We start from the raw sequence: 23,347 nt of genomic DNA on the forward strand, positions 1-23,347 counted from the left end.
AGCATCTTGGTGCCGACCGAAAGTCTTTCTCCATGTCTTCTCCAAACTTCTCCCACACCCGCTGCTTTGCCTCTTTCACGGCAGAGGCTGCAGCCCTTCAGGCCCTTCGGTACCCTGCAACCGCCTCCGGAGTCCTCTGGGATAACATATCCCGGAAAGACTCCTTCTTCAGTCGGCTTCCCTGACCACCGGTGTCCACCATGGTGTTCGTGGGTTACCGCCCCTTGAGGCACCTAAGACCCTAAGACCACAGCTCCTCGCCGTAGCTTCAGCAAGGGAAACTTTGAACATTATCCACTCGGGTTCAATGCCCCCAGCCTCCACAGGGATGCACGAAAAGCTCCGCCGGAGGTGTGAGTTGAAAGTCTGTTGGAAAGGGGCCTCCTCCAGACGTTCCCAGTTTACCCGCACTACCCGTTTGGGCTTACCAGGTCGGTCCAGAGTCTTCCCCCACCCCCTGACCCAACTCAACACCAGATGGTGATCAGTTGACAGCTCCGCCCCTCTCTTCACCCAAGTGTCCAAAACACACGGCCTCAGATCAGATGAAACGATTATAAAATCGATCATTGACCTTTGGCCTAGGGTGCTCTGGTACCAAGTACACTTATGAGCATCCCTATGTTCGAAAATGGTGTTTGTTATAGACAATCCATGACTAGCACAGAAGTCCAACAACAAACAACCACTCTGGTTTAGATCAGGGAGGCCGTTCCTCCCAATCACGCCTCTCCATGTGTCTCCATCATTGCCCACGTGCGCGTTGAAGTCCCCCAGCAGAACAATGGAGTCCCCCACTGGAGCCCCATGCAGGACTCCATTCAAGGTCTCCAAGAAGGCCGAATACTCCGAACTCCTGTTTGGTGCATATGCACAAACAACAGTCAGAGTTTTCCCCCCCACAACACACAGGCGTAGGGAGGCGACCCTCTCGTCCACCGGGGTAAACTCCAACATAGCGGCGCTCAACCGGGGGCTTGTTGGGTTTTTTGAACCATTCTTTGTCTGGCCCCTCACCTGAGACCAGTTTGCCTTGGGAGACCCTACCAGGAGCACACAGCTCCAGACAACACAGCCCTCAGGTTCACAGAGACACACAAACCTCTCCACCACAATAAGGTGATGGTTCACGGAGAGGTTTTTAATAGTATAGGAGTTATTGTTATTTTTTTATAAAATTCATTTGTAAATCCGTCATCTTCTAGAGATTTTCCTGCTTTCAATCCCTGTATTTGTTGTTTGATTTCCTCTACAGTAATTTATTTTGTCAATTTAATATTTTTTTCTCTATTACTCTGCCTTTGAAAAAAAGTAAGCTCAGATGAGCCATTCAGGAATCCGCACGATATGTTGTAATAACGAGCGAGGTTACCTCCCCTTTCTCTGCTTTGCCCGCCTAGAGCATTTGCCCGCCCATTAGAATTTCCAGGGTAGAGCATGGGGTAGAGAGATAGTCACTGTACCGTACGCGCGCCATTGTTTTTCATCGAGAGACATCATGGCTAAACGAGGGAAGCATAACATTTGCTCAGTGTTAGGATGTTCAGAAGAACACATGTTTTTTCTGTTCCATCATCTGAGCCTGTGCAGAGCCAGTGGGTTCATTTTATTTCATCTGTAAATACGACGACAGAAATCCCCAAAGTTCTCTTAGTGTGCGAAAAACATTTCACCGACAACAGTTTCCTCAACTTGGGCCAATACAAAGCTGGCTTTGCTGATCGTCTGAGGTTAAAGCCTGGTGCAGTACCAACTCTTTGTGGCTCAGCTACAAACCTCGGACAGGTAAGTCAACTAACGCCATCTTTTTTTTGCTTCACTGCATATAAGTTACCTAGGTTGTTACCTGGTTGTTACACTTAGAACAAGGCTGTAACATTAGCTAGCTCTGCAGCTAGCAACCCAGTTACTGACGCTAATGTAAAGATGGATAGCATCAAGTATGTGTGTGAATCAGGGCTGCAGTTAAGAGTCCGCTCTTGGAGAAACACAGCTTGGACGTGGATGTTCGGCTTTTCACAAGTTCAGACAGCTAGCTAACGCTACGCCGACGTTTGCTAACGTTAGTGCAACAGCCTGCTAGGCAGCTAAATATTACGAATGCTTTACTGTGAGTTTCCTAGCTAAATCTGCGTTTTAGCTACTTTGTTAACATAAGACCTGGGTCGAAATGGGTGAGGTTTAAATGCGTTATACACACACAGATAACTGGCTATAGTTAGGCTGTACGTATGCTACCAGACATTAGCTAACTTTCCAGAGCCAGCCAGCAACTGCAGCAGTAGAATTTCGACGAGCTAACCATGACATTGTTGTCGCCCACACTCAACCTCTGCTGCTAAAAGCATTTAACCTGCAGTAATGTTTGAAATGGAGACACGCATATTGTGCCTCTTCACGGAGATCCAGGCCATTATTTTAAGGCTTAGATAAACCAACTATAGGGGTACACTCTGTAATACTGGTCACTTCTTTTCTATGGTACATCTGGAGTGAAGCTATATTGTCATTTAGTTACTCAAATGCTGTGTACTAGTACCTAGCAGTGGTAATAGTAGTGGATTGGTGTTTGTATCAGTTGTAACACTGCTATTATGTCTCATCATATGTCATTCTGTTTTCTTTAGATTATTAGATTATATGATATCAAGGGGAATGGATATATACATACAAATTGTGGGTGTTGTGACACTGTTTTTGCTGTTAGATCAACAAATAATAACCCCAAATTAAAGGTGCGAGCAGCGATGGACGGGCCCTCGCGCCTCTGCGCGTGTCGGGGTTACCTGCGGACGCCGCTCCTTGCGACCGTGCATTCGCGCGGCACTCAGAAGCCGCAAACCGTCACCAATGAAAAGGGAACTCCCTGCCGAGTTCAACGATAGCTCACACAAGACTCTACGTCATACGGTTCATTAGCTGTGAAAAGGGGTGTGGCAAACCATCACCAATTAAAAAGGAAGTCTGTGCTGAGTTCAATGATACCTCACATAACCTTAAATGGTTAAATGTTATGAAAGGGGGCGTGGCTTAAGCTTAGGGGGCGGGTCAAACCATCACCAATTAAAAAGGAAGTCTGTGCTGACTTCAATGATATCTCACACAAGGGTCTACATCAAACGGGTCATTACTTATAAAAGGGGGCGTGGCTTAAACTTAGGGGGCGGGTCAAACCATCACCGATGAAGAAGGAAGTCTGTGCTGAGTTCAATGACACCTCACACAAGGGTATACCTTAAACGGTTCAAATGTTATGAAAGGGGGCATGGCTAAAGCTTAGGGGGCGGGTCAAACCATCACCAATTAAAAGGGAAGTCGGAGCTAAGTTTAAAAAGAAGTCTATGCTGAGTTCAATGATACCTCAAACAAGGGTATACCTTAAAAAGTTCAAATTGTATGAAAGGGGGCGGGGCTTAATCATAGGGGGCGGGTCAAACCCTCACCAATTAAAAACGAAGTCTCTGCTGAGTTCAATGACCCCTCACACAAGACTCTACCTTAAACGGTTCAAATGTTATGAAGGGGGCGTGGCCTGATTAAGTGGGCGTGGCCATATTATAGGGGGCGGCTCAGTATCACACGTAGACCACACATTCTGAGTTTCATGATGTTTGTCATATAAGGCGCATTTCCTCTTGCCAGCGGGGGGCGCTATGACCAAAAGTCAATTTTGGCCTGTAGGTGTCCTCAGGCCTGGACCCTTGTCAATCGTGAGAAATTTCGGGCAGATACGACAACGTACACTCAAGTTACAACAACTTCTTTGTTCATCGCTAAACACTCAAAATGGCCGCCACGCCACGCCCACACCGTCTGACAAAAATTTTTCTTTTAATAACTTTTCATCGTTAAGGTGTTGGGATGGTACAGACCAAGTTTGAAGTCCATCGGATGAAATCTCTAGGAGGAGTTCGTTAAAGTATAGCACCTTGACTTTTAGGCCTACTTCCTGTTGCCACTAGAAAGCGCTATGACTTTAAGTAAATATTGGCCTTCATTTGTCCTCAGGGTTGGACTCTTATGAATCCTGAAAAGTTTCGAGGTAATCGGACAACGTACACTCGAGTTACACCCACTTTCTGTTTCGGCGGCGAAACGCACAAAATGGCCGCCCCGCCACGGCAACGCCCTATGACGAAAAGTTTTTCTTTTAACAGCTTTTCATCTTTAACATCTTAAGATGGCACGGACTGAGTTTGAAGTTGATCGGATGAAATCTCTAGGAGGAGTTCGTTAAAGTACGACATGTGGAAATGGCCAAAATTGCACTAATTTCGAACATTTAATTCAAAATGGCAGACTTCCTGTTGGGTTTAGGATATGGCTCTAATGAAGTTTTTTGTACATCTTGACATGTTACATATGTGTACCAAGTTTCGTGAGTCTACGTTAAACGCACTGCAGGGGCTCAATATTCTTAACTTTCTAGGGGGCGCTAGCGAGCCATTTTTGTGCGCCTATTCCCGAAACCCTTAAAATACGTAAATGTTCACCAGACTTGATGCGGCCACCAAATTTGGTGAGTTTTTGAATATGTTAAGCCCCTCAAAAAGCCAATTCATTTGACGGGAAAATAATAGAAAGAAAGAAAGAAAGAAAAATAATAATTCCTTCAGTTTCAATAGGGCCTTCGCCGCTGTCGGCGCTCGGGCCCTAATAATTCCTTCAGTTTCAATAGGGCCTTCGCCGCTGTTGGCGCTCGGGCCCTAATTATTGTCTTGATACAGTCATGCATAAGATTAGTTTTTCTGTCCTGGACTCGGTCTTTACTCTGACCTGTTCTTGTCTTGGTCTCAACAAAGTTGGTCTTGACAACAGCCCTGGTGTGAATACACACTGTAACACGTGTGTTGTTCACTTCTTTGTTATTTGGATAACCGTTCTGCTGTTGGTGTTACGGCGCGTGCAATATCTGCCTATGGCATCTTTTAAATTATTGAGTGTGCACCTCTGCAAATATATACAAAGTAATAAATTGAGTGCTAACTTTACCTTGTTGGCTGTACACAGGCCAGCACATCAACTGCTTCCATTAAGCTGCCTTTCTCAAGGGATGTTGCCTGCCAGACAGACCACCTGGAAACACGTACTATAGGCACACAGCTAGCCTTGAAGACTCTGCGGCCCCACTTTAGAAGTGAAGGAATGTACTTGCCACCTTCAGTACATTTACTTTTCATGCACTCAGTAAGTATTCTGGCATTTGTCAATGCTTTCATTATGTGTCGTTTCATTGGACTTTCCTGTTTAAATTTTGGCCGTAGGTATCCAGGCAAGTGTCTCCTGCAGAGATTTTGGTGTGGGGCCCTCAAATGCAGACCCTTTGTGCCTGTCATCGACACCTATAAAGAGACCACCCAAAAGACCTCGTCTAGACCTCGATGAAGACCTCGAGGACAATCCATTGGAGGGCAGCTCTTTGGTGGGAGCTTCAAAGGGACAGGATTCCAGTTATGATCCTGCCGACTCCATCACAGCATCGTTAGGCTCTACGCTAAAGTCAAAAGTTATTGAGTGTGAAGATATGTATGCTCGTGATAACTTTTATAATTTTTCTAAATTGTATGCCATTCTGACATAAAGGAATAGTGTCAGTGAGACTGTTGTTTTTATTAATACTTTTTGGACTGTATATGTGCATAAAGATTGTTAAACCAGCTGCAAACAGGATGATGGTTTAAAGTACAGTCCAGATGAAAGCTCAATCTGTTTAACACAAACTGATATTTCCTTTCTTTGTTTTTTTTTTCAGAGAAGATTCATCCACTTCCACCCACAACAGCAAAATATCCATGGTGTACGAGAACTGCATCATGGAGTTGTTTAATGCATGTACAGTCTGCACGCGGGCATGTGATGTGAAGACCCAAAGGCTGGGGACATTTCTGTCTCTGAAGCAGTGGTGCCCCCATTGCACATTTACAAGACACTGGAATAGCTTTCACCAAATTGAAAAGGTAAATGATGTGCAACTGGAGTTACTTTGACTGTGAATTACTTAAATTTAGATCAAATTACATTATTTATCCTCCCAAACCAACAGGTCTTCAAGGCAATGAAGCTACAGTTGTTTCGGTATGAAACATTTTGCCGCCATGCCAGATCTTTCATTGAACCGGCAGTTATTCACCATTGGAAAGTCACACAGGATGTGAATCTGCAGCGGCTGTGTCAGGAGGAAAAAGTGATCCTTGGTGGTGACATGAGAGCTGACTCACCAGGTATTGATACTTTATTGAATAAGTGTAGTTTATACATGGGTTAGATATTGTTGGAAGTTAAATGGAGTGACATAAATAAAATTCCAGACATAATAAGCATTAAATAGTGATTACTGATGTCCGTATTTGAACAAAAACAGGCCACTCTGCAAAGTATGGGAGTTATACAACAATGGATCTCCAGTGTAACACCATTGTGGACATTCAGTTGGTTCAGGTAAGTTGCCCAAATTTATTTTGCTTGGTTGGAATTTGAAAGTCGAAGTCTGTAATGCATTTTCTCTTAATATATTGTTTTCTGTGTCAACAGAGCAATGAGGTTGGTGGTAGCTACCACATGGAGAAGGAGGACCTGACGAGGAGTCTAGCATTACTGGAGTCACGTGGTGTCAAACTTGATTGCATTGTCACTGATCGTCATCCACAAGTACAGAAGTTCCTCAGGGAGAGAAACATAACCCATTACTACGATGTCTGGCACATGGCAAAAGGTATATTGTCAGTGCCAATATTGAGCTGATAGACGTGCATATTCCACTATAACATACAAAATCTATCATTTTTGCTCCAGCCTTTTCCTTTGTTTGACTTGTTAGTGATATCCTTTTGGTGCGAAGGACCTGATGTTAGATTTTTTTTAAAGCTTGTGTAAAGACTTGTCTTTGCTGTGAAAATGTTGACACTATGAGTAAATGTTAAAAAAAATTGCTTTGAAATTGATTTTGAAAAGCTACAATAGAGTAATTACTCAGTTTGAGTATCTTAACTAAGTGTAATATATTTTGCTTTCGTTGTAGGAATTTCAAAGAAACTGGAAGCAATCAGTAAGCAAAAAGACTCTCAGAAAGAAAGAAAGAAACTCAAGAAGTGGATGAAAAGCATCAACAACCACATATACTGGACTGCAGCTAGCTCAACCTCCGGCCCAGAGAGAATCGCAAAGTGGACCGCGATCCTGAACCATGTTCGAGATGTCCATACACACGAGGATCCCCTTTAGTGCGAGCATTTGATCCACAAGACAACTGACAAGAGTAAATGGCTCCAAGCAGGTATTTCATCAATATAACAGGTTAAATGTAAAAACAGTAAACAGACAACTACACACACTGTAATTATTTAGTCATTTTCAGAAATTTACCAGGGATCAATGTTGTAATATTGTGTACTGTATTTTTTTTCTAATATATTGTCTTATTGTCTGCAGCAACTCCAGCTTTCTACAAGTTGGAGAAGTTACTGACCAACAAAAGAACAATGAAGGATGTTGCAAAACTGAGCCCCCATTACCAAACTTCATCATTGGAGGCTTTCCATGCCATCATCCTTCGTTTTGCACCAAAGAATGTTGTCTTTCCCTTTATTGGAATGCTGTGCAGGTGAAAGAGTTAGTTGACTCAATAATTTTGATAATTGTAGCCTAAAATATCTGTTGTTATTAACAAGTTTTGTATTGTACTTCCAGACTCTACCTGGCTGCTATGCATTACAATGAAAATGCGGACCGACCACAGGCCAAAACACAGGAAGGTAAACCTCTCTTCAAAATCTACTTTCCAAAGGCTAGGAAGGGAGAGTGCAGAGCTAAACCACAAAAGACACAGCCGACCTTTGGTAAGGGTTCAATTCAATACAAAAAAAACATATTTTCAAATTCTAACATTTATTTCTCTTAATGAAAAGACAATTAAATTACACAAACACAGTAAAAACAAAACCCAAACAATTAAAAACAGAAATATTTTTGTGCTTTTGTTTTATGATACAGGTTACGTTGCCGACATGATGGACCTCATTTTTGAGGAAGTGTTTGTCGACCCTACGCCATACACCGCTGCACTGTTGGCCATCCCTGTTCTAGAGGACCTATCGGTGCAGTATGAGAAGCCGGACAAGGAGGAGGTCATTGCCAGCTTTGTGTCAAGGTTCAAACGGGGGGCAGTTTAAAGCCTACGTAGTGGCCTTCCTCATCAGGAAACTCTGAGCGGATGCGCAGAACCACACAAGCTGGAATAACGACCCGGATTCTGCGTCCCAGGAGGCCCCAGCACCAGCTCACAAAGGAACGATAGGAGAGATACCTGTAGCGACTGAACAATTTATTCTGTTATTTAGTTTTGCATAGATTTTTTATTATTATGTTGTTATTATTGTTATCTAAATATTCCTATGTTCCAATGGATCCTCTTCAATGCATGCTTTGTAAAAATAATTTCTTTTCGTATGTAAATAAATCTGGACACTGTCAACACTACTGGATGAAAATTAAGCACACAATTTGTTGAGTCAAGACAAGACTTTATTTTTTATATTAATTTCTGTAACAAAGCACAACTTACTGGTGTATTCCTCTCAATTGTAGAGGGCCATAGTCAGCTCTGTATATTTGGCCTGCATTCTGCAGAGAGTAGAAATTCAAGCAGACAGGCTCAAATCCAGGATGGTCAACCATACATGTGAGCTGTTCTTCGACCTCCCGTAGTCTTTTAGTAACCTAATTATAATTAAAAATGGTAAGTGTCATTTTAAAGCACAATTAGTTGTCACGTGAATAGACAAAGTAGTTTTTTAGTACAATTTAGTGGTGACAATGCTACCTGAGCTGTCTCCAAGCAGCAAATATTCTCAGCTTCTGTCGGCATGGTAACACATTTTCCACAACGGCACCTATACAAAAAGGTAGATGTAATAATGGCAGAGGTATGACTAACTAAGAGTGGCGCTGGTTAGTGTCTTTAGCTGATATTTTATTATATATAGGAAACATTTCTGGGGTAAATCATGGGTTATGTGTAACATTACTGCATTATACAGTACGTGGCCTTATTACAAAATGAGCCACCGTGCAGTATTCGCTAAAATACAAACGTGACTGATATAGATGCTAATACAGCTTTAGAATTCTAGCAACATGAAAAGCCATACATAACAGCATACATAAACATCCCAACTAAAGTACCATATGCAGACACAATTAGAAAACAAGCCAAAGTACAGTCTTCTCTAAAATACAAACATTACTGATATGACTGATATAGATGCTAATACAGCTTTAGAACGCTATCAAATTACAGCAACATGAAAAGCCAACAATGTAGGCTAGCGTTAGCTACATGATAATAACTGTAACAGCATACATAAACAAACTATATTTTCAACTAACCATTCGGAGACCTGCTGTTGTAGCCGCAGAGTTGCAACTTCTTCAGTTGCTTCTCCCTCCGGACCAGATTCTGGGTTAAACTGGAAAGCTTCAACAACTGCGAGTCTACAAGCCATTGCGATACATCCACTGTAAACATTCGCGCATAGTGCCGTGGCCGCAAGTTGGTCAAGGCCACACCCCCACCCTCCACCTTGCCCTGTCAATCTCCTCCTCATTAGCATTTAAAGCTACAGACACAGAAATGGCACGTCCTGAAGAAAGCTCATTGAGGGACTGAAACTAGTGGCTGTAATTCTGCATCAATGCTGAATTTGGGGAAAAACACTTCAGATACTGTATCAGGGGACCACTGAGGCCTATATAAAAGCCCCAAAAGACCACCATGTCATAGGACATTTAAAGTAGCATTCCTGTTGTGTAAATATCATTAATCTAAAACAGAGTGCTGCACTTGCCTGCACAAGTCAAAGCCAGGGTCAAGAAATAAAAGCTGCCTTTACAATTAATGTGTGACAGTCTGTAGTACTGGTTGTCTGTAATGCACAGTTGAAAAATTTACTAAAAACTCCACAAATAATGAATGTAAGGGGCAAAAAAATCCAGGCACCATTATTCATCATGAGTCCTTGTGTGCGAGACATTTTATATGTAGCAGGCTCACATCTTGGTGGAAAAACTGTTCTTAAGTGTATTTATGTCAACAGTTTCTTGATTTACTTGGACAATATAAAAATAGAAAAAAGGCAACCTCACTAAGTATTTAAATGTAAATTGGTCCCAGTAACAACCTTTATAAGTACGTAATAGTAGTAGTATGTTAATAATGTTTTACAACTATGCCAGACATGGGGAAAGACTGTCAAAGACCATGGAGTGGTAAGACTGGGGTGGTAAGGAAGGTAAAACAAAAAAATGAATAGAGGGTGTAGGGGACAAGGAAGTGCAGAGCTGGTAAGACAAACAGTGGCCACAAGTGTTGTAAAATACTATGTCAAAGAAATAACATTCATCACATAAGGCATGACACTGTGGGCTTTCTTTTGGGCTAAAAGAACACACATTAAAAAACTCAACTTCAACAGGGAACAAAATGTCATTGTCAGGAAAGGTCATTGTTGCTAAAGTTGGGCTTTACTGTAATAGATTCTGCCAAACTTTTAAAAAAAATATAATTTCCCCTAGTGGTGAAACTCCATCGTGCAAAAAAAGCCCAGGAGTGTCAAACCTAAGTTGAGGGTGATTTACAAAGCTGCCACTTAAAGGTGTAATATGTATACAGACAGCTAGTGTTTAAAATAGTTACTGCAGTACAAATTCAAAATACTGGAGTCGTCTCACCCACCCCCTCTTCCCCAGACTCGAAGTTCAAGTTGGTTGCCAGGCTGAAACTGCAGCATCCATAACAATGTTGCTAGACGCTTGTCTCACATAGCCATACATTATTTCACAGCACAGCGGTTAGATGCTGGCTATATTGTCATAAAAGCCCATGCTCACGCGGATCTCTGTACCCAACTGACAGGCACACTTTTTCGGCTTAGAATTACGGTAGGAACCGCTAAAAACACAACAACCTCGCTGTCCTCTCCACCCAACAGACAGGCACACTTCTTAGGCTTAGAATTATAGTAGGAACTGCTAAAAACACAACAACCTCACCGTCCTCTCCCCTCAATGGCCAGACGCACTTCCTCGGCTTAGAATTATGGGGAGAACCGCTAAAAATAACACTAACGTTACCTTGCCGTCCTCTCCACCCGACTGAACACACTTTATTGGCTTAGAATTACGACAACAATCGCTGAACACACTGCAAACTCACGGTCACATTTTCCCAATTTACAACCCACCCTCTCTTGGCTTAAAATAACTCACCGTTGTCGGCTAATGCCTCTGAAAAGGCTACATGTTGTAAACAGCCATGGCCCGCTTGCCTGCTCCAGCGGTAATGTAAGCTAGCAGTTAGCAGGGTTAGCATGGCGGCGTTAAGCGGAGTAAGCCAAGATATATAGTTATACAAATGTTGAAATTACATAAAATGCCCGTCCCTTGTAGCCGTGATAAATTAGCCTGAAGCTAAGGCTAAGCTTAGGTCGGGTAGAATCTATCTCCATTGATCCTGTTTGTTTCTTTGCTGCTTTAACGGCTGTACTAACATTACAGCTGTAGCGCCCTGGGTTTACGTTTTTTCAGGTATAACTGGCAGTTGATAACAACACACAGGCCAAAACACAAACAGAATACTGGCATTAGCATTGTTGTCAGAAAAAATAGTATTGCAACTTAGCATGTTTCCTTAATATCTGATGACACATTGGGGGTTATTTTTGGATTTATAACAGTAAATATATTACATATTAGGGATGTCCCGATCAGGTTTTTTTTGCCCTTGAGTCCGAGTAATTTGATTTTGAGTATCTACAGATACAGAGTCCCGATCCGATACTCCTATAATATATAAAAAAAGAATAAAGAAGAGCGAAAAAACAGATCCAGGATGTTCCATATTTTTTATTTAATTCACCTTATTTTAACATTCAACAACTGTTAACAAACAGAGCACTTCTGTGAGGTAGCTTGAACAGTCAAGTAATAACATAAATTCTTCACTTTTGGACTGTAGTGCAACAGTAAATATAAAAAAAGTCTAATATAAAAACAAATAGCACCTCAACTTAAAATACCCGACAGGCATGTAAACAAATCAAAAAATAAAAGTGCCACAGTGTTTGCAAAGCCAGTAATGTGCTTTTAGGAACTGCACTCCTAACTCTAACTAACTAACTAAGTTTCACAGAAGGAAATGTATGTTTTTCTTAATGAAAACTAACATCTCTACCTTGTCAGGTTTGAGCCTGTTTCTGTTCTCATCAAGGACGTTTGCAACGGCACTAAAAAGTCTCTCACTGTCCACAGAGCTGCAGGGGGCATTGAGATACTGGGTTGCAACAGCAGCCATAGAAGGAAACTGATTAGCATGTTCTTTCCAGTACTGAAGTGGGTCGCTTTTCTTAGGGGTGTTTTTTTTCTGAGAGGTAGGTTTGCACTTGAGTTTCTGCTGATGTGGTACTCACAGACCGTCTCTGTGACTGCCTCTCTTGTAAGATTTCCTCAAAAGCGATGTCCAGGCTGCTACATGCTTCATGATGTGGTGCCTTGCTCACTTGCTCTGCTGCAGCCTCATTTTCCTCTGGCACTGCACGGACAGCCTTCCTCCCCTCTGTCTTTGCCACCTCCTGGATAATGTGTCCCTTTGCAAGCAACAGGTTGGCTGACTTTGTGAAAAAGCTAGAAACAGATAAAAGTAACATAATTCAAAACAATAAGACAAGAAGAGACAGCTCTTCAGTTAGGCAACTGCCTACACATGTACTCAATTAATAAACAATAAAAAAATCTAACCTTAGAACTAAATTACCCAAAACTAAATTAAAAAGGAAGTAAAAAATAAATTGGTTTAATACTGGTGTCTGGTGGTGATGACTTGACTTTATATAAACATGATGTACAAAAGGTGCATTTTAATTTTACTATACTTGCCCATCTTTGTATCTGGGATCTAGAAGAGTGGCGATGTAGAAGAGTTCAGTTTCAACATCAGCAAAGCGCTTCTCCACTGCCTCCAGAAGAGTCCTCTTCATTGTTTTTATTCCCTGATTATCATCATCCTCCCGAGACAGAACACGTCTGAGGACTAACGAGTATTCACTCATTAGTCCTGACTTAATGAATGCATGGGATTATACTTTGATCATACTCTGCATTAATGATATATGTATGTATATATATACATACATCAATAAATGTTACAGTATAAAGTAATAAATAAAAATACAAATTACCTGTTATGGCAGGGATCACATCAGCCAGTTGCAGTCTCCCTGCTCACATCCCTGGTCAGCTCTTCAAAGGGGGATAGCACATCAGCAGTCTTATTCATCAGCTCCCACTGGTGAGCTGTCAGTGTTGCTGGTAGAGTGCGCTCAGCTGCAAAGACACTAAGAGCAGGTTTTTGTTGCAGTAGGCTCTGCAGCATGTAGAGGCTGCTGTTCCATCGTGTCTGCACATAAGAGAACATGATTCACTTTATTTTTGTGCAAATTAGATGCAGAGCACGTAATGTATTAGTGGCTTACTAAATCAAGTGTATGGGAAATAATAATAAAATAGAAATACATTAAAGAATGTTACGAGAGGAATCTCACCTGTACATCTTGCTGTAGGCGCTTGGTATCCATATTTAGGTCCATCTGTATGTCTTCTAGTCGAGAGTAGGCCAACGGGGAGTGTTTAAAATGGCTTACAATCTTCCTTGCGTTGTCTCTGTCACGCTGCGCTGAGACAGCTGGCCCTCATTCACAGAGTTGACAGGAATGGGCGACACAGCCCACACTCGGCACCCCCATATCCCTCATAGCTTTCTTCATATTTGCCACGTTGTCACGCAAAATTACGTGGACCCATTGCTTGTTAATTCCCCAGTTGTATAGCATCTTTTCCATCGATTGCTGGATGCGCTCTGCGCTGTGCGATCCGCGAAATTCCTGGACATGTAGGGTCGCACGGCATAAAACAAAACTTGAGTCCATTGTGTGGTAAGGCTTAGTAGAGATAATTGCTAAGAGCTTGGTTAACACATACATATTTAATAGCTTTGTAAGATGCTTCAAGGTAGTATGTGCTACAACTGATTGCGTGGTTTCTAATCAACTGATATTGGTTAGACTGACAGACGGAGAAACATTCACACCTGTTGACAAGCATTTTATTGTGCATTTTGTGGTTTGAATTATATGAATGTAGCAGCATAGAAATAGGGTTGTTTTGCTGCAGTTAATTGCGCCACTAGGGCAGCAGTATATAAGTGCGGCCCTCCTTCTCGTGCTCCCACTGATGCATCATTTCCGGGTCAGGTGGTTGTCTGTGCAGGTAATGCGACGCGCTACTGCTGCGGCTATTGCTTCGTTTTGTTTTATTTATCGCTGTGTCCTCATGCTTAAAGCCTGCGTGTTTTCACTGCAGAACCGCAACCGAGTGCTCCGTGCGCCGTGCTCCGTTTTGTTCTTTGGTTCTCTCGAGCGGTGGTAAGTGTCCGCGCTCTCTCTCTCTGTGTTAAACCGAATGCTATCCTGTAGCTAATGCTAGTGTGGTCACAGGTAGATGTCCGCTGCCGTGTGGGTCTTTCTCTCCCTCCCTCTCCTTGTTCAGGTTTGACTTTGAAAACAGGTATTCTACCTTAAATCTAGCCCCCAAAAGGCTTGATTAATGTAGCTTAGCCATGCTAATTTTATGTTTATTGACAGGGAACACTCATCAGCTGGCCGAAGTCTACAGGTGGTGATTCACGTGACACCACCACCAGCTGATTGGGGCCGCTGCTGCTTTGTCTGCTGCTGCTTTCTCGGCAGTTTTGTCTCTGCTGCTAAATGCTGCTAAATGTACAGTTGTCTCTGCTGCTAAATGCCGCTAAATGTACAGTTGTCTTTGCTGCTAAATGCCGCTAAATGTACAGTTTTCTCTGCTGCTAAATGCTGCTAAATGTACAGCTTTCTCTGCTGCTAACTACACAGTCTACTCTCTGCTGCTAACTGTACAGCTTTGCCTACACAGCGTGTCGCTACTGCTTGGCACTGTTGTTGCTGGCTTTTGGGTGACCGTTGGTTTGCATGGTGAATTGCCGACACCAGACTTTTAACTTGTTTATTTCTTTAATTTTAGCGGAATGACTGAGGAGTTAATCCGTTAGTTTGTATTATTATTTTGTTTTCTTTACTTTATGATTGTTTAGATAAATAAATTGTTAAATTGTTTTGTTAAGATGATTTTGTGAATTATCACCTGTTTTATGTTGTAGGTTTTGTTGTACATTTTGGGGTTAATTAATTCAGTTGTAACCTCCTTTTGTTTGTCCTTCCCAGTGACTGCAGGCTGGTGGTGGTACTGGTGACGTGGGTGGTGGTGGTCTTCCTTCTTGTGTGCTGTGTTTCCTTGGATTTGGTGATATCACTGTGTGTCTGGGTGAACCCTTTTTCTTTAATGTAGTTTTATTAATTCTCCTTCACCTGCTTCTCCCACCAGTAGGCCTCAGCTCCTGATTAGGTTTTTCTCATTTGTGATGAATGCTATTGTATGGTTCTCTCTCTCTCTCTCTCTCTCTCTCTCTCTCTCTCTCTCTCTCTCTCTCTCTCTCTCTCTCTCTCTCTCTCTGAATAGGACTTAAACCAGTTTAGTGTGATTCATTTAATTATTATTAAGCATAAAATCTTCATGCATGGGTTTCTTCAGTGCCTGGGTATGAGGTCAGTGATTAAAAAAAGACAGATTTCTAATAACTGGTATTCTACAATGAATAATAACAATTAAAAGCCTGGTAGAGTAGACGTGCCGTTGCCTGCTCCTACATATTTATCCATTCATTTTGTTTTAAACGTCTGTTTAGCTTGTTGTCTTTCTCCTATTTTGGGTTTGGACTATTTAAGACATCTGCCAATACGTCCGGGAAGGGTTCTACTTGTCAAGAAAGCCCAGCTCAAGGGGGTTGAGGATGCCACAGCAACACTGCTGGACTTTGTTACTGGACATTTAGAGTGCAAGAAGACACATGCACGTTTGTGTTTTGTTGACTTCTCATCAGCGTTCAACTGTATGCAGCCCCATATTCTTGCTCATAGATTATTGCAATTTCCTGATATTGACTTTGGTACCATATGCTGGCTGGTTGATTTCCGAACTATGAGGTCACAGAGAACCCGGGTAAATAATATTTTATCTAAGGCCCTTATGTGCTCAACAGGGTCACCTCAGGGGTGTGTTCTGTCACCACTTCGGTTTGTGCTCTACACCAATGACTGTCAGAGTATGTTTGAATCAAGGCATATTATCAACGATTCTGTGATAATTGGTCTTCTGCAGGATCACGAGGCGGGACATGGTCCAGTTTTGGACGATTTTATCTTATGGTGTCAGGACTCATATCTACAACTCAACGTCTCTAAAACCAAAGAGATGTGTATTGACTTTCGTCAAAATCCTTCCACCACTGCTTTAACTTTGATTAATGGCACAGCGGTAGATGTGGTAAACCAATATAAGTACTTGGGCACCATTTTAGATGAAAGCTGAAGGGGTTTAATGTTAACAGATCACTTCTGACAACCTTTTTACTCTTCTGTTGAGTCAATCTTAACCTTCGCCATGATCTGCTGGTTTGGCAATTTGAGTGTAACCAACAAGAACAGACTGGGAAAAATTGTAAATATATCTCGGAAAATAATTGGCACTGACAGCATTAGGTCTGTGTATGAGGCCAGAGCCACACAGAGGGCAATGGCCATTTTGGCTAACACTACTCACCCATTACACTCTGAGTTTTGCCTCCTACCATCTGGAAGGAGGTATACCTTCCGAAAGCGTGCCCGGTCTAATAGATACCTGAGATCATTTGTACCATCAGCTGTTAGGTTTCTCAATAAACTATAGGTCACTTGCCATCCCTGCCATTTTACAGCATATACTTGAAATCTTTTAAGTTTAGTGTACATGTGTATTTATGTTTTTATTTACTATTTTAGGTTTTATGTGCTTTTTGTATTAATGTTTGTGTTGGCTACATGTTGTGAACCAAATTGCCCCTCGGGGACATTAAAGACATTTTAACTTCAAAGCATCAGGCTGTCTTTGAGATTTCACATGAACAACGGTTAAAGTTACTCAGGCTACTGAAGAATACCATAATTCCTCAGTTCAATTAAACCTTAGCAACGCACCCCAAGCTTCCATCCTTAACAGCCATGTATATCGGCTCTTCCAGTCTCTCCACTGCTGGCTGTTCCAATTTAAAGGGAGAGAGGAGCAAGAGGGGTTAGGATCATCTTCAGCCAGAGAGGATATTATTTCTTCAGCTTCTTCTTGCATTGTCACCCCGGTGGGAGATGTGCTAACAGGGCTTGCAACAGGTGAATTGGTCATGCTATTAACATCATAGCTACACAATTTCTTAGTAAAAACCAAATGAATTAAACTGCCTTGTTTTCTTTTTGCCATGTGTTACGCCTCCATTAAAAAGGAACAAACAAAGGCTCAAAAGGGAATGGAGGATGCAACATATCAAAAAAAGGATGCCAAACACCATGTTAACAATAATCCAACAAGCTTTATTAAATAATAAATACTCCCAAAAGTAACAAACAAGAAGAAACAAAAAGGGACTGGAGACCCCGGCCAAAAAGAACAAAAGATGGGAAGACGCTGGACCAACCTCGCAGTGGGCTGTCGCTAAAAAGGGTAAACTAATCCTAGAACAAACAAAAAGAACGAATAACTGAACTATCGGTAATCTCCAGCCCAAACTAAAACAATAAACTAAAACAACAAAACTCCAGCACCTACATGTGCATGGAGGTTGGGAAAAGAACAAACCTGCTTGTGGAAGAAAGGAAGATGAGGAGAAAACTCCTCACTGGTGTGCTGCCAGTGTGCTTCCCCTGTGCTCTTCACTCTCTGCCTTCTTATCACCTCCCCCACTCTACCTGAGCACTGATTACTCTCAGGTGTGAAACTGGCAGAGGGAGGAGGGCAGAATGGGAAACAGAGAGAGAGAGCGAGAGAGAGAAAGAAACAAGACACACGAGAGGCACATGTAACATCCCCACCCTAAAATAGTGAATGGGGGAGCGCCACGGACCTCATTCATGCATAACGGCCAATTAATCGTAGCGCGACAAGCATCAGCCAAAACATTATCTCGACCTTTAATGTGCTGGATCAGAATATTAAAAGACTGTAAGAAAAGTGCCCAATGCATTAGCCTCTGATTCACATTACGCATCTGATTAATAAACACAAGAGGATTGTGGTCAGTGTAAATGATAAGTGGCGCACCAGCAGAACCAACATAAACCTCAAAGTGTTTCAGAGCCAATACAAGGGCAAGAGCCTCCTTTTCAATAGTGGAGTACACAAGTTGATGCCGGTTAAATTTCTTGGAGAAATACGAAACTGGGTGCTCCACGCCATCGTCTCCATCTTGAAGAAGGACCGCACCCGCCCCTGCATCACTCGCATCAACAGACATTTTAAACAGACGGTCAAATGCCGGCGTAGCCAGGACTGGGGCATGAGTCAGCAAAGCCTTTACGCAATCAAACGCCCGCTGATAACTCTCAGACCAATGGAAACGTACTTTTGGACGCAACAGATCGGTAAGTGGGGCGGCAACTGCGGAGAAGTTTTTACAAAAGCTTCTGTAATACTCCGCCATCCCCAAAAACCGACGCAGCGAGCGACGCGAACCAGGAGGAGGGAAGGATTGCTTCGACTTTTGAATGGAGCGGCTTGACTTGACAGAGAGAGAGAGAGAGAGAAAGAAACAAGACACACAAGAGGCACATGTAACACATGGCTATATGATGCTAACTGTAGAATGGATTTCAAGGACTTTGCACGCTGCAGCCCTGATTCACACACATACTTGATGCTATTCATCTTTACATTACCGTCAGTAACTGGGCTGCTAGCTGCAGAGCTAGCTAATGTTACAGCCACGTTCTAAGTGTAACAACCTAGGTAACCATATGCAGTGAAGCAAAAAATGATTTGCCTGTCCGAGGTTTGTAGCTGAGCCATAAAGAGTTGGTACTGCACCAGGCTTTAACCTCAGACGATCAGCAAGGCCAGCTTTGTATTGGCCCAAGTTGAGGAAACTGTCGTCGGTGAAATGTTTTTCGCACACTAAGAAAACTTTGGGGATTTCTGTCGTCGTATTTACAGATAAAATAAAATTAACCCACTGGCTCTGCACAGGCTCAGATGATGGAACAGAAAAAACATGTTTGGGTTCTTCTGAACATCCAAACGCTGAGCAAATTTTATGCTTCCCTCGTTTGCTAGCCATGATGTCTCTCGATGAAAAACAATGGCGTGCCTACGGTACGGTGGCTATCTCTCTACCCTGGAAATTCTAATGGGCGGGGCCCAAATGCTCTAGGCGGGCAAAGCAGAGAAAGGGGAGGTAACCTCGCTCATTACTGCAACATAACGGCTCATCTGAGCTTACTTTTTTTCAAAGGCAGAGCAGGATATCCAGGGCTCGGTTTACACCTATCACCATTTTAAACCAATTGGGGACCATAAACGGGCTGGGGGAACTCATATTAATGTTAAAAAACCTCATAATGTGAAATTTTCATGCCATGGGACCTTTAATGTAACACGATGTTTGAGTTACACAGCACTCCATACCCGCCCAAAGTCACAGTTTTTTGGCAAATGGACTACTACACGCTGGTCCTCTGACAGAGCTCCAGGGCCTGCAGTTCCCCTCTTCCTAATGCCAGGTGTGTGTGAGTGAGAGCGCGGTCAGAGAGCTTGTTACGCCAGCAATCTCTTACCACAGGTTCCAGTTAATCTTATAATATGTGTAATTATAATGTGTTGAGTTATTTAAACAAACGATCGGGGAAATACACGCATCTTGTCCGCGAGTCTCATTGATAGAGCCTGCGGCTGGATGGAGCTATAGCTAGAGGAGGCTAGCTATAGCTAGCGTCTTCTTAGAATTCCTCTGGAATTTACAAAAATTCATTAACTTGAAATCGGACACCGTTGTTAGCTTTATAAGACATTTAGTTAGATGTTGTATAACTGGCTTGACGAAATTCAAATTGTAAATATACTCGGAATTACGCCGAAAATGAAGCTAACTATCCGTGATTTGTAGCTACACACAGTTAGGATTGAAGGGACAGTTGCAGCTAACAAAACCCTTACAGCTCACAAATATTCATTAACTTGAAATCGGACACCGTTGTTAGCTTTATAAAACATTTAGTTGGATGTGTAAGTGGCGTGACGAAATTCAAACTGTAAATATACTTGAATTACGACCAAAAATAAAGCTAACTAGCCGCAATCTTGTACACATAGGATTGTAGGGACAGTTGCAGCTAACGAAACCCTTACAGCTCACAAATATTCATTAACTTGAAATCGGACACCGTTGTTAGCTTTATAAGACATTTAGTTAGATGTGTAAGTGGCGTGACGAAATTCAAACTGTAAATATACTCGAATTACGACCAAAAATGAAGCTAACTAGCCGCAATCTGTACACATAGGATTGTAGGGACAGTTGCAGCTAACGAAACCCTTACAGCTCACAAATATTCATTAACTTGAAATCGGACACCGTTGTTAGCTTTATAAAACATTTAGTTAGATGTTGTATAACTGGCGTGACGAAATTCAAACTGTAAATATACTCGAATTACGACCAAAAATGAAGCTAACTATCTGTGATTTGTAGCTACACATAGATAGGATTGAAGGGACAGTCACAGCTAACGAAACACCTAGCTAAACTTCACAAATATATATATATATATAACTTGAAATCGGACACCGTTGTAAGCTTTATAAGACATTTAGGTATATGTTGTATAGCTAAGTGGCGTGACATTGTGTGTAACATGTGGTAAGAGATTGCTGGTTTAACAAGCTCGCTGACCGCGCTCTCACTATCACACAACGGGCCATTTAGCTAGCAGGAAGAGGGGAGTTACTGGCACTGGAGCTCTGTCAGGGCTGCCAGCCGTAACGGAGCTGACAGCAGGCCGGGCTCTGTGAAGGAAGGCTGGCCGGGCGGCGAGGCAGCAGCACCGCCGCTGAAGTCCGACACACAGTCTTAACTTATTTGCAATTAGCCATCAATTTTCGAAAAACGGCCCATATTTGAGCTTTATATAGTTGATTTCTCACATAAAAAAGTCTCAGAAGTGAATTTGGTAATGAAACATTGCAGTGTCTCTAATGTGTGTGTATTGGGGATTCGCTCAACCAATCAGCGAGCATCTCTAATGTCTGCCTATGGCAATTCGCTCAACCAATCAGCGCGCAGCTCATCTAAATATACATGAGCATACCATATTTGGAAGAAAAGCTCTTGTTACAAATAGGGCCAAAACACAGGGATGCATAAGGGCCAATAAACTATCAACTAGGCCATTTTCAGCCCAACCAATGTTACATACCCCATTAGGAGACCATAAGGAACAGTGTGAAATACTCTATATAATCATTCTATCACCCCTTTAAAACTTAAGCTTAAGTTTGTGGTATTTTAGATGATGAAATCATTGTGGACTTGAGTGTTTGTAGAAGCAAATTCTGTGTGAACTGTCATTTATATATATATATATATATATATATATATATATATATATATATATATATATATATATATATATTTAATGGTTAAATATAGCCAAAGTCAAGACTGTTGAGTATTGCAATTCCACAATGCAGTGTACGGAAACCAGAGCTCTGTTGCCCGCTCCTCATCTGTGCTTAAGGCTTCAGCCACTACTAGAATAACACATCTACGACCGAACTGTCAGCTGGGAATTGCATTGAGCAAGCTTGTGACCGGGAGGTCGTCGGTTCAATCCCCAGACCGAAAGGATAAAATCTGGGTGGGGAAAGTGAAAGAGCAGCACTTGTCCCTCCCTCCACTGAGGTGCCCTTGAGCAAGGCCCTTAACCCCAACCGCTCCAGCGGAGCAGCTCAGTGGCCACCTTCCAGCTACCGGGCAGCTTCCAAGTATGAATGTGTAACTATGTGAATGTGATTAGGGCGTTCCTGCAAACGAGAGGTTTCCTCTCAGTGAATCTTCCCTGAATAAAGGTAAAAAAAGAAGAAAAAAATATGTATATATTTGTGGGTAATCAAGACACCAGGTTTTGACAAGGAAGAATCATGTTAGGTATTGCTTGAATACAGCCCTGTGTCCAGAAACCTCCATGATGGTGGATCTGTTACTACAGCAGGGAAATAACCACAAACCTCGAGCAGATCATTGACTACTTTTACATGCACATAATATTCTGTATTTTGCCCTTATTCTGAAAAAGACAATATTCCAACTAAGCTGTTTACATGGCTAAAGAAAGTGAAAATTCCACAATATTCCCGTTTACACGTCGCCGTGCAAAATGCTGCAAAAGTTTACCAGCGGTGGCGGACTTGTTGGACCATGCAAACACAGCGTCCCTCTTTTATTTCTTCAACCAGCTTCTTGAAAAGGTCGTTGTAGCGATGTGAGGGTATATCCAAAAACCTGTTGATATCGAAGTCTTTGATAATGTTTAAAAGTAGATGTGTTTCTCCTTCTTATCGGGACTGCAGCCTTGCAAACTGTTGGCTGGTTGGTTTGTGTACAGCAACCATGGCGAAGCACAGAGCAGACCATAAGCCGTAAATAGGCAAGAGTCCGTAAACTGGGCATAAACTGCGGTAATAACCCCGACTGAGACACATATTCCGAATGCGCTGTATAGATGTCCAAAGAATGCTTCTAAAACCTGAATAATACCGGAATATCCCCCATGTCTTAATCGGAAAATGCTATATTCGGAAAAAGGCCTTATTCAGAATATCCAACCGGAATATATTGTTTACATGACCTGTATCAAATTTGGAATATTGTCATATTCGGAATAATAGTGGAATATACTTTAGGTGTGCATGTAAACGTACTCACTGACAGATGATTACCCATCACTGCTATATAAGGGCCAAGAGAAAGAGGTTAGTACTTAACACATCTCCAAATGACCTCTGCTACACTGGCACCTACTCACATCCTGCTGAAGCATAAATATATGAAACCTGCCTCATTGACATGCAGAACAAGTCATCTTATTCTTCTCTGCTACCTCCAACCTATCCCTCACTCCCTCACTCTTTACTTCACTTCCATCATTCATTCAACCCCTATCCATCCATTTAGTTATCTCTTGCACTCACTCCCCCTCTCTCTGCTTCTCTTTTTCCTATCCTCATGTTCAACCATTGGGGCTAATCATTTATCTCCATTTGAGGTGACAAAGTTAAACCCTCTGAAATGTAATCTCCCCTCTGTCCATTCCTCTTTTTCCCTCTATCTGCATTATCTCCAAGTCAGTCC

The 23,347-nt window shown here is 42.2% G+C and overlaps 1 protein-coding gene across 1 annotated transcript; it reads left to right on the forward strand.

Annotated features, from left to right (window-relative positions):
- The first annotated feature begins 2,170 nt into the window (after positions 1 to 2,170).
- On the forward strand, positions 2,171 to 7,221 carry LOC114562455 (uncharacterized). Its single transcript, XM_028588827.1, has 6 exons — positions 2,171 to 2,174; positions 5,265 to 5,422; positions 6,044 to 6,221; positions 6,362 to 6,438; positions 6,532 to 6,712; positions 7,019 to 7,221. The coding sequence occupies exons 1-6, from the start codon at positions 2,171 to 2,173 to the stop codon at positions 7,219 to 7,221; spliced, it is 801 nt and encodes a 266-aa protein (XP_028444628.1).
- Positions 7,222 to 23,347: the final 16,126 nt, after the last annotated feature.

The sequence above is a fragment of the Perca flavescens genome, chromosome 10 (genome assembly GCF_004354835.1).
Source record: "Perca flavescens isolate YP-PL-M2 chromosome 10, PFLA_1.0, whole genome shotgun sequence".
NCBI lineage: Eukaryota > Metazoa > Chordata > Actinopteri > Perciformes > Percidae > Perca > Perca flavescens.

Excerpts from the sequence above, each read along its gene's own strand:
- LOC114562455 (XM_028588827.1), top strand. Across the intron at positions 6,222-6,361 it reads CATGAGAGCTGACTCACCAG|GCCACTCTGCAAAGTATGGG; the intron begins GTATTGATACTT and ends GAACAAAAACAG. Across the intron at positions 6,713-7,018 it reads TGTCTGGCACATGGCAAAAG|GAATTTCAAAGAAACTGGAA; the intron begins GTATATTGTCAG and ends CTTTCGTTGTAG.